The sequence below is a fragment of the Cydia strobilella genome, chromosome Z (assembly GCF_947568885.1).
Source record: "Cydia strobilella chromosome Z, ilCydStro3.1, whole genome shotgun sequence".
In the NCBI taxonomy this organism is placed as follows: domain Eukaryota; kingdom Metazoa; phylum Arthropoda; class Insecta; order Lepidoptera; family Tortricidae; genus Cydia; species Cydia strobilella.
Genome location: NC_086068.1, coordinates 4734505 through 4746636, shown reverse-complemented (window position 1 = coordinate 4746636; position 12132 = coordinate 4734505). Strand labels below are relative to the sequence as shown.

Below are 12132 nucleotides of genomic sequence, written 5' to 3'. Positions count from 1 at the left end.
ACCTATTTCTACTAATACACTGGCAACTCAATCAGTTCCAGCCATGCGACAGCGACTCGCTCTCCCACCCCTTGGGTTCCTCCCACTTGTGTTCCTCATGATGGTGCACAGGCACGTGCACAATCTTCTCCACTACCACTTTCTTCTCCACCGGATAAGGCACGTGCTTGACCACGGGCACGTGCACCTCCTTGTAGATGGGGACATGCTTGATCACGGGGACTTCTTTGACGACCGGCACATGAACTTTAGAGACGTGATGGTGGTGGATAGTGTGGACCTTGTAGGGAACGTGGATGGTTACGTGTTTGCTGGGGACAAAAATATATTGTTAGTGGATGGAACACCATACAGTGTAGTTTCGTTTACTTTGTATCTCTGTAGTGTCTAGTGTCTACTAGCCGTAATTTATATTTATATGATAAACCTGTAGTAATAATACCTGTAAAATTTCTAGCGCTTTGCGCGTCAAAAAGTTGATTGTCCTAATCACATGTTTTCGAAGTGTTTAATAAATATTCTAAACTGCACTTGCTTTCAACATAATTAACAAATTAGTAATATGTTTTTTCTTCAATCATGGACAATATGGAGCCATTTATTAAAACAAACCGAAATTAATGAAACATTAAACTTAGCAGCTCTTGCCAGTGTTTAAAAAGTGCCAGCTGACAAACTCGATGTAGGAATTCCCTACTATTCATTTGATTTTGACCCTTACCCGATGTCTGATTATGCCAAATTAGTTTTAAGTATAATGCATGTTTCCAGTTCACTTATACGGCAGTATTCCAAACCATGTCGTAACGAAACATATCGTCGCTATACTTACTCAACCTCATATTTGCAACAATCATTTGATGGAAACGTCGCTTTTCTTTCATTCAGAATACGGGTGTTTTTGTCATCAAATGAGTGTTGCAGATACGAGGTTTAGTAAGTATAGCGGCGATTATAGTCCACTCTCAGCGCTCTTCCGCATATCGTAAACGTAACATATTAAACGCAATAATGCCTTACGAAAGCCATACGCACATACGTTTTTACAAAATTTAACCGGTCCCAAGGAAAACGTGATCTTTATAATAATTCACTTTCCACTTATTTGGAAACTCGTTAAAGTACACGTGTCATTGTAACGTCGGTGTGTGTCTAAGGTATAGTTCAAAATCGTATGGTTAAACTTAGTCCATTTCTTTAGTCCGGACAGTGTTCCTTTTGCCCGAGTAATATGGGAGCCACAAGTATTTTTAATTAACAAAATCCTGTTTGGCTTTGTTATGTTCTTGTAGAGTATGCCTTAAAGAACGCAAAAACTTGTTACAAAGACATAAAGGTCCTAAATTTTACCACTGTAACGTCCGTGAGTCGATAACCATACTACCACTGATAGTTGTTGACACTTTGTAAGGCTTATTGCCAAAAAATAAGGTACATATGTAGTGCATAATTATTTTCCATCGTATTTTCACGGAAACTTATGAACGTGTCTTGCTATTTCAGTCAGTCTTGGTACAAAAAGTACTGACATTGACTGAACTAGCATGACAAAGAATGTTTCCGAGAAAATGAGATGGAAAACAATTAATCTGTACATATATCAGTGTTTAGTTAAGTGTAATATTAAGGAAGAACAAAAAAATCTAAGATTTTAAAGAACCGAATCCATAAGTACAAAAGTTGAGGTTTCGAGTCATTATGTGCTTATTAAATCTTAAAAACTACGAGAATATGCTTACTAGACTTCAAATCTTTTTAGTCAGGACTCAGTTCTTATATGGAAAGTAATATGCTACAAAGTTAAGTATTAAGTAAATTCCAGGACATTTTACATCATCGCAAAGACTCATTATACTGATTACGTCTCAAAATCATTAAGTACGCTGACTCTTAGAAATGGACACACGCACAACCAATAAGTAATGCCCTAGAAAACTACAGAAACAAAGGCAGTATGTACCTATCAAACTAGTATACACTTACGTCCTTTTAACTTCTGCAAGGAACTGTGCTTTGTCTTTTATGCGTCGATTACAAACAACAACTGACCAGAGATCGCATTAAGGTTCACTATCAGTTAATATTGGACTGTACTTTCTCCATAATCAGGTGAAACCTTTCATTTTATGCGATTCCGATTGCATTTGAATGTAGTTAAACATCTACGCACATGCATGACAATGTAATTTGATTGCAATTTTTGATTTTTTGGATACGGGGTGACACGGAGGTTTTAAATAATCAAATTGCCAACCGGCCAGACCAGTCCGTCCAGACTTCCTAAATGTGCGCCTTGAAGGAAACTCAAACACCAAATTCTAGTCTAATATACGATAAGTATATCTAATATAGTATTCCTCGTCTATCTATATTTTCTGCATTGGGGTGTCGAGAGAAAGCAGTAAAAAATATATTGAAATGTATCTGCAATGATTAACTTTAGACAATAGTAGATTATACACCGAGGGGATAAAGCACTGTTTTATGTCGCGGGCGCGATAATGTATTTTTAAAATCTTCATTTTTAGTTTTAAAGTGTGTCGATAGATGGCAGTGAATTTACTGTGGTTACAAAATTTACTACTAAGTAAATGAGGGATTCCAGATTCAACTCCGGAGCGTAGCGAGGGTGTTACGAGTTAATTCCTTAGCGAAGCGAGGAAATTAAACCGGAGTCCTGAGTGCGGCGAGGGATTCATTATCGCGCCCGCGACATAAAACTGCTTTATCCCCTGACGATAAAAACCGATTTCGAAAAGATCCGTTGTGTCTTTCTAACGAGTCTCAATTGCACAGATATCGCGAACAGTAAACAAGTAATCACTAATTAGTAATTACTTAACCTGCTCTCATTAGCCAGACGGATTGATATGTATAACTGCTTGCGTAACGTCCCCACGCATAACAACAGTAAGCGATAGTTGAAAACCCATTAGATTCTTTGCCGTGTTCTCGCGCAAATGGTGGTACTGGTAGTCAAGGAATTTAATTTCCTACTCATTTTGTATTTTGTCACAGTGACAGGCTTTCATATTGATTGTCACTGTGACATGATACGAAATGGGTCGGAAATTAAATTATTTGACAGTATGACAGTTTGACAGTGGGTGTGAGTCGGACTCGCCCACCGAGGGTTCCGTACAAACAAAGATAGATATAACTCCGTAATAGATGGATACAGTCTAAGGAAAAAACGTGCCTCGAAAATCACGAAAATTTGATTCTCGATCAGATGACGCCACTACCTTTGGCCTACTCTCGTATAGAGGGCGTTGACGGTTTCGTTTGTTATTTAACAATTTTAACGCATATCAGTGACGCATATAATGGGTCAAAATCATATAAGAATAATTAATGCAAATAAAAAAAACATGTATCCATATAAATACATTTTATTGTATTTTTTAAACATTCATTTTTAGTTTTAAAGTGTGTCGATAGATTGCAGTGAATTTACTGTGGTTACAAAATTTACTATGACAGTACCGCTCTATATTATGTCCTCTGGTACAAATTTACCTTTTTTTTACAAATTTTAAACCATTATAAAAAATAGGGTGACAGTTATAGTTATGGCCACTACATAGTAATAAAATTGGCCACTCCTAACAAATCAGATAGGATGGCATCAAACATATACCTCTTTTTGCGTCGGTGGTTATAAACCTTTAACCTGGCTACGTTATACCAAAGATCGATATAACTCCGTAATAGATGGATACAGTCTAAGGAAAAAACGTGCCTCGAAAATCAAGAAAATTTGATTCTCGTTCAGAGGGCGCTACTAGTTTTGGCCTACAGTCGTATAGATGGCGTTGACGGTTTCGTTTGTTATTTAACAATTTTAACGCATATCAGTGAAAGAACATGGGTCAAAATCATAAAAATAATTAATGCAAATAAAAAAAATCATTTATCTATATTTAAATACATTCTATCTTATTTTTATAAATCTTCATTTTTAGTTTTAAAGTGTGTCGACAGATGGCAGTGAATTTACTGGGGTTACAAAATTTACTATGACAGTACCGCTCTAGTATAAGTTACTCTATGGTTATACTTATAGCTTTTGTACAGTCGCCATCAGATATATCGGTGCGGCCAAGGCGCTCACAAATATCTGAACACGCCTCTATTGTCAAGGCGTTAGAGTGCGTGTTCAGATATTGTGAACACCCCGGCCGCTCCGATATATCTGATGGCGAGTGTACAGTCAAGGAATTAAATTCCAGTATGATTTTGTACCTTGTCACACTGACAAAAACCATGTGTTGTTTATATTACGCAACTTCCGAGGGCCTAAGAAAATATAGGTATTAATCTTAGAACGAGATAGTACCTAAGTAGGGTTAGACCATGAGACCATGAAAAGTCTGCAACAGTTTTTATAGCACACCTTATATCTAAATCTAGGCAAAGTTGCCTCAGAAAATAGATATTAAACTAGTCAAGTTAAACATATTTGCTGAGAGGTTCTTTTGTTCTTTAATAAAATAAGTATAACTGTTTCGTTAATAAAGTGCAGGCCAGGAAATATTATATTATTATTGCCGCCCTAGGGCAGGCTAAATTCATTACTAGCTTACCTTTGCAGGTTCGCTTATTGTTCGCCATTTTATAATAAAAAGAACCCTTTGCGGTGCAGCTTAGATTAGATACAGAGAGTACTCGATATAAATCTTCAATATAGTCCCCTAAGTCCCGAATCCCGATCGATGTTCTTTGAAAAGGACTGATTAAAATAGAATTTTGAACTATAAGAAAATTAAAGAAGGTTCCAAATTTGAAAATACAAAAGTGACTCTGGGACTTGGGAGGTTAGGAGTTTGTTAAATTAAGCTGTAAGGAAAGTTAACTACAACTTTGAAAATATGATGTTATATCTTGATTTGTATACCACGTCAGTAACAAACAAGTATACATCTCATCCAAAGCGGTCAAGGCGCTCACAAATTATCGGGGGGCCTAGCCATGATAACAATCGTAGTCGCCATCAGAATCAGAAGAAAATATCCGAACACGCACCTAATAGCGCCTTGACAATAGAGGCGTGTTCAGATATTTGTGAGCACCTTGGCCGCTCCGATATATCTGATGGCGACTGTATACATCAACAAACGCCTAACGGAAAGAATAAATGTACAATACCGGGATGACAGATGCTACGAAAAGTCATGTCATACATTATTTAAGTTTCAATTGGCGATGGAATGCCCGTTTTGTCCTCCGTGATATATCATTATCACGAGAACATCGCCAGGTTCTGTAACGCAACGTCTTACGTAAGCGAACATTTCGCGAACGCGGCGCGGCGCGGCGCGACGGACCCACGGCGTTCGCGTTCGCGTTCGCAACGAGATCGCTCACGTGAACACTTCTATACTGTCCGCGCGCGAATTCCGTGCACGGCTGAGGAATGTTAGGAATGTTGGGCGTCATGACAGAGTAGTACGTGTCATTTATATGTACGGGCGCGGCGCACACCCTCCCACTTCCTCGACCTCCGAATGCACGGAATTGGCGCGCGGACAGTAGCCTGTATCAATTGGTTCACACGCGCGGCATCGCTACGTTGTTCGCCTACGCAGTACGCTGCGTAAGTCACAGCGGCTTATATGCGCGGGTCACCTTGAAAGGATGCCGGATAAGAGGGCAGTAAAAGTAATGACAAGGTGGACGCCGCATCAAAAAAGACCGAAAGGCAGGCCTAAGAAGCGTTGTATAGATTGTGTAGAACTGAAGAAGAAGATCTCAGGAAGATGGGAAAGTTTACCAACAGAAAGAAGGTCGCCAGGCACAACAACTGGAGGAGGATTGTGGAGGAGGCCAAGACCCACACAGGGATGTAGCGCCAACGGAAGTAAGTAAGATATATCATAGATATACATATATCACTAGTGACCCGCCCCGGCTGCGCACGGGTTACCCTATATATCTAAACCTTCCTTAATAGTCACTCTATTGATAGGTGAAAACCGCATGAAAATCCATTCAGTAGTTTTTTAGTTTATCGCGAACATACATACACACAAACAGACAGACGCCGCAGGGGACTTTGTTTTATAAAGTGTAGTAATTCAATCAAATGAAAGGCATTGTTTTAGTGCCCGGTCTTGAATTAATTAAGTTTTCATTAAACTTACGTAAATAAAAATGCAATTAAATGGAATCTGTACAGAATCTCGAGATTCATTAGTAAGTACCAACTAGTTGAACTATTGTCTCGCTTTTCATTGCATCCGCGCGCGTCAGTTGACGTCCTTGGCGGTCAAAGGGACTCTCAGAAGTCTCAGACAACCCACTACTAAAGTAACATTTACGCAGCGTCTTACATAAGCGAACAACTCGCGAACGCAAAGCGAAACGACGGCGCGGCGGGCCTACGGCGTTCGCGTTCGCAACGAGATCGCCCTCGTAGGTCACTTCTATAGGTACCAAAGGATTGATTCACCCCGCGTCGCATCGCTTCGCTTTGCGTTCGCGTGTTGTTCGCCTACGTAGTACGCTGCGTCAGCGGCAGAAGTGGTGCGTTCAAGATGTTTAAAATTATGTGCACGCTCTTACCCTGATAATAATAGCTGTATTCAGGAGGTTATTCAAACTAAAAAATTTACATCTAAACGATATCTAATTTATGTCTTTTTTCATCACACTCGCTCAGTTCTAAATGTGGAATTGCACGCAGGCTTAGCGGGAACTATAGAAAAAGCGTTTTCCATAGGGAGTTATGAAGTTTCTAGTATTATAATTAACAGTTTTTTTGTCTTTATACTTCATTTTTGTATCGCAAGTGTGATGAAAAACATTGTGTATAACTCGGGGCGTAATAATATTGCAAACTCGAGTCTATAATACTATTGTTATCATTCGCTCGTGCGTCTCGCTCGCGCCAATACATGTACGAAAAAGTACTAGAGAAATGCATGTGCGAATGATAAATTGCATTTATGTCAAATGTACCTTCGAATTAACCTTTAAATCATTAGCTACTTCCGCTAAAGTTACACTAACAAAATTCAACACGGAAATTGATATTAGACATAGATATTAACATGAAATGTTGTTATTATACACATAATTTTGTAACACACGATTATGGCGGTTTTCGTTGGCCTTGACTGTGTTACGTAATGTCCGAGAAGGTACGGTGGCGATCCAGTTTTCGACATTACACATGTACCGCTTTTCCATACAAACTAGCCCCCATTTTCCTCTCGGAATATTGATATTATGGAAAATATTTTTACATAATTAGATGTAGGTACACTCCTCCAAACATGGAGGGGTCATTTTGTGACGAGCTTACTTAGGTGCGGTTAAAGAACAACTGTACAATTTGTACAATTTAAGTGCTTTGATTGTGGAACGCGTGGAGTTATGAAAATATCATTGCAACCAACTGCAAGATTGACCAGTAGTAGGGTTGAAAGGCACCCATTTTTGTCGAGGTAGTTTGGCGCTCGAACGCAGTGAGTTTCACGCGAGTTAAATACTTTTTTTTTTCATTTCGAATACGAGGAAAGTAAAATAAATATGCATTAAAAAAAACACGGCTAAGTATAATCAACTTCAGTAGTATTTCTTGAGGGTACTTTCAATTAACAATTTAGTTAAAAATATCGTTGTTTATGAAACGGGAAGTTAATTATCAGATTGGCAATATTACAACAAATCCATTTAATAACAAAATTTTAATTACATACGTATCGTAAAAAAAGAAAAAATCTACTTAGAAAAAACCGTGCTGCTCTAGAGCAGAAACGTCTCATTTTGTGCACACTTCTTAGAACAACAACGACCCACTTTCAGAGCATGAGAAATAATAAATATGAATAAAGTTTATCGATTAAGTCATTTGATCAATCACATTTTTTAACCGCCTTCCCAAAAGGAGGAAGTTATCAATTCGACCGTATATATGTATAAGTATATTTTTTTTAGACTGAAAGGTTTAATTTTAGATTTGGATAAAATTTATTATTATTTACATCTGCGGGAAATCAGTGCTTTGGATAATGGCTTTAAATCACAACTTGTCCCGAGAATAAAGTACCTTTATGTAATTGTTCGTTGAGAATTGAGATATGAAACTATAAAAGTTAGGTACCATTATTTTTTCGTTACTCCGCGAAATATTTTTAGGACATAACGCTTATATTGTACCTACAGAATAAGGAACTATCTATCTACCAAGTTGTATTGAAATCTGACGAAAAAATACATAGATATCCATGCCTCATTTCAGCTTTCTAGCAATTACGATCACGGAGCAAAGCCGCTGACAGACAGACAGACATGGCGACTGAAAAGGTTTCCCTACACATTATTAAAGGTTTCCTGTTCCTACTTTATACTCACGCAGTACATTTAACCGATTAGCAAAACAAAGTTTTGTACGGAGCACTAAAATAACACCTATGTCGGCGACCGATCGTAAGGTCAGGCATATCGTGAAATTCCTAGGCATATCGTGAAACGTGAAAATCTGTCTCGTTATATTACGACCGGCCGCCGACATCTATATCAATAAGGTAATACTTACTGGTGACCATGACCACCGGGCACAGGGGTCGCCACGACGGCGGCAATGACAAGGGATACGAGCTGCAACAAAACAATGTGTTTAGTCAGTTTAAGGGCTCGGTCAACCGGCGGCGGCGGCGGCAACCATAGGTGGAAACGTACGGTCCGATCGCTATGTCTCACTCCAACCTATAGTTGCTGCCGGCGCCGCCAGTCGCGCAATGTCGTGGCCGAGCCGTAAGTGCGTCCGCTAGCTGGCGCTATTGCCAGGCCTATGGAACTCTCCGCGCAAGCTCGGATTTAAGCCTACGAATCTCGTCCCGCCGGCGGTACAAATGCCAGCTAGTTGGTTGCCACACGCGCTCACGCACGCACGTCACCGCGCTATGCCAGGTTATAATATAGTTTTCATATACAAAAACTGTTGGAGCAATATTACCCAGTGGGGAGCAAAGTAAGCACTTTTTACGGCACGGAAACATTGATTTATATATTTAAAATAATATTTATGTTTAATAGGTACCTAATTAAAGGTCTTAAAAGCCGAACAAATGCTCTGAGCACTTGACAATGCCGTGTTCAGATATTTGTGAACATCTTGCTTGATATAATGATGATAGCACGGCTGTTTCCGTTGTCAGTCTTAGGGCCTACCGCGAAAAACTTAAATCGATATTTCTTGATCTGCCTCTATAGCTCGAATATGCACGAGCGATAGGCATAACGAAAATTGATTGCATGCAAGCTACCTATATAGATACATGAACTGTAAAACAAATGTATTGTAACATCCCCATTCCCCATACTCTATCAATGCAAATAAATAATTTCTGATTTCTAAAAATCAGGACAGCTAATGCATTTGAGATTGATAACATAAAATATATATAAATATAATAAACAATCGCAATGGACAATAAAATGTACATACAATATTTGAATGGCATTGCCTTCTATAAGCATTTTTGTTATAACTATAAGCGTAAGTAAGAAAGTATTTTTTTTATTTTAGAATCTTTAGTAGTCATATTAACTTGAAATTTGTAACAATGTTATATTATAGATTACCGCCTTTTTACCAATTAATAATCACTGCGTATTTTTTACTTGATTTAGGATAACGACTTAATATCAAAACACCACTTATTAAAGAATGACTCACGTTAGACCGGGCCGTGTCCGGGCCGGAGCTTCCGGCGCTTACTTTTCTATGACATGACAGGTGATCACGTGATGCTTTCCATAGAAAAGGAAGCGCCGGAAGCTCCGGCCCGGACACGGCCCGGTCTAACGTGAGTCATCCTTAAATCATCATTCAACACACTTGGGATTATGCGCAGCAATATTATTATTGATCAGTGTTCACTTATTAATCGTCTTGAAACTCTTGACACAGAGATGATTATAAAAACCAATAATTTCGATTAAGCTTAAGAAAAACTGTAATATATCCTTAAATCACTTTCCACTCACTTTAAAAACCACACATAAAGCAAAAAACACTTACAGCGAGTTTCGCGTACATAGTGATAGTCGCTGGAATGATTGTGTGTCCACTGAAAACTTAGAAGTAGGTATGCCTCACAGACAGACGGGCAGAGCATATATACATTAGTTTACGTAAGACATCCCTTCTTTGCGAGAGGGGAGAGTGGTACTGTTTCGATATTTGCGTTCTGGTGGCAAACGCAGCACATAGTTTAGTTTAGTTTATTTATTTTATAATGATAAATTACAATATAAATTATTCTTACACTAATTTGTATTAATTTATATTATGATTGTCAATTATTCGGCATCCAACATATAATTATAAAATGTCAACAATGATAAATCAAAAACAATACAAATTATGAAAAACTAACAATATACCTGGGTTTTTCTTACTCTTCCATAAGATCGTCGTCGTCGCTATACTTACTCAACCTCATATCTGCAATAATCATTTGACGGAAATGTCGCTATTCTTTCATTCGGAATACGGTTGTTCTTGTCATCAAATGAGTGTTGCAGATACGAGGTTGAGTAAGTATAGCGGCGCTATGTATGTACGGATCATCTCTTGCAAGACAAAGACTTACTTCCCGACTTCTAATGAAGCTGAAAATTTGCATACATTTGTAAGTTGGATGACAATGCAATATTATGGTACCATAGAGCTGATCTGATGATGGAGACAGGAGTTGGCCATAGGAACTGTGGTAAAACAACGAAACCTAGTGTGTTTGGGATTTTTAAAATTGTCTCAATGAGTATTAGTTACCTGTGGAAAGAAAAGTACAGTCAGCGATAAAAGCTTGTAGCAAAAATGAATTTTTGCCACAAACTTATTTAGTAAGTGTATAAAGAGCGTTTTCACACGATCAGATGTCGGATACGACTACAGAGAAGCGAAAAGTAAAGTGTTTTTTTATATATATTTTTTGTATATTTATTTAATGTTTGTTGTTTAAAAGAGAGCGTTAATGCACAAGTAAAAGGAATCGATACCATAGGGCATTTTCTAGCGGCTGTTTTTTTCCAAAGATCATCCGACATCCGATATCGGACAATGTATAAACGCTCTGGGCCATACACAGATTTAAGTTCTAATTTGTCGTTTCTGGTGCCAGATTTTAGTATTTAAACTTATTACTTACCCTGGATTATGTTTTGGTGATTCATTTGACAATGAGTCACATTTTACAAATGTCTTAAGGGGCCCACTGCCTATCAGTTCGCCGGACGATATCGGCCTATCAGTTAGAACAAAAATTTGACAGTTCCGAACAACTGACAGGCCGATATCGTCCGGCGGACTGATAGTCTGTGGGCCCCTTTATTTAATTTGAACCATAAATCGGAACTGACGTGGTAATTCTATTTAGAAAATGGTTAAATTTGATATAATTACATCTCTTTTTGTATTTTTAAATGGTGACCTTAATTTTATACTAACCTTTATTTTTATACAGGCTTCCGATTTACAAATGTATGCAAATTTTCAGCTCAATCGGAAATGGGGAATTGGGTCAAATAGCTTTCAAGATTTGACCTACACCAAAGATAGATATAACTCCGTAATAGATGGATACAGTCTAAGGAAAAAACGTGCCTCGAAAATCACGAAAATTTGATACTCGATCAGATGGCGCCACTAGTTTTGGCCTACTCTCGTATAGAGGGGCGTTGATTGTTTCGTTTGTTATTTATAATTTTAACGCATACCAGTGAAAGAACATGGGTCAAAATCATATAAAAATAATTAACGCAAGTAAATAAATAATTTATCCATATTTAAATACATTTTAACGTATTTTTATAAATCTTCATTTTTAGTTTTAAAGTATGGCAGTGTATTTACAGTGGTTACAAAATTTACTATGACAGTACCGCTCTATCTTATTATATCCTCATTGCCTACACTAACATACATACAAACCGAAGAGAATATATAGGATAGAGGAGTACTGTCATAGTAAATTTCGTAGGCACAGTTAATTTACTGCCATCTATCGACAATCGACACACGATTAAAACGAAAAATAAAAATGTATAAAAATATCCTATAATGCATATACATATAGATTAATAATTTTTATTTTATTTGTATTTATTATTTTTATATGA

General features: G+C 37.8%; 1 protein-coding gene across 1 annotated transcript; it reads right to left on the bottom strand.

The window, feature by feature from the left end:
* Positions 1-10063, bottom strand: LOC134754491 (uncharacterized). Its single transcript, XM_063690824.1, has 3 exons — positions 10031-10063; positions 8543-8604; positions 1-311 (listed from the first exon to the last, which is right to left on the bottom strand). The coding sequence occupies exons 1-3, from the start codon at positions 10046-10048 to the stop codon at positions 32-34; spliced, it is 360 nt and encodes a 119-aa protein (XP_063546894.1). The 5' UTR covers positions 10049-10063; the 3' UTR covers positions 1-31.
* Positions 10064-12132: the final 2069 nt, after the last annotated feature.

Coding starts and splice junctions, on each gene's coding strand:
- LOC134754491 (XM_063690824.1), bottom strand. Junction 312..8,542: donor CCCGGTGGTCATGGTCACCA/GTAAGTATTACC, acceptor TTTTGTCCCCAG/CAAACACGTAACCATCCACG.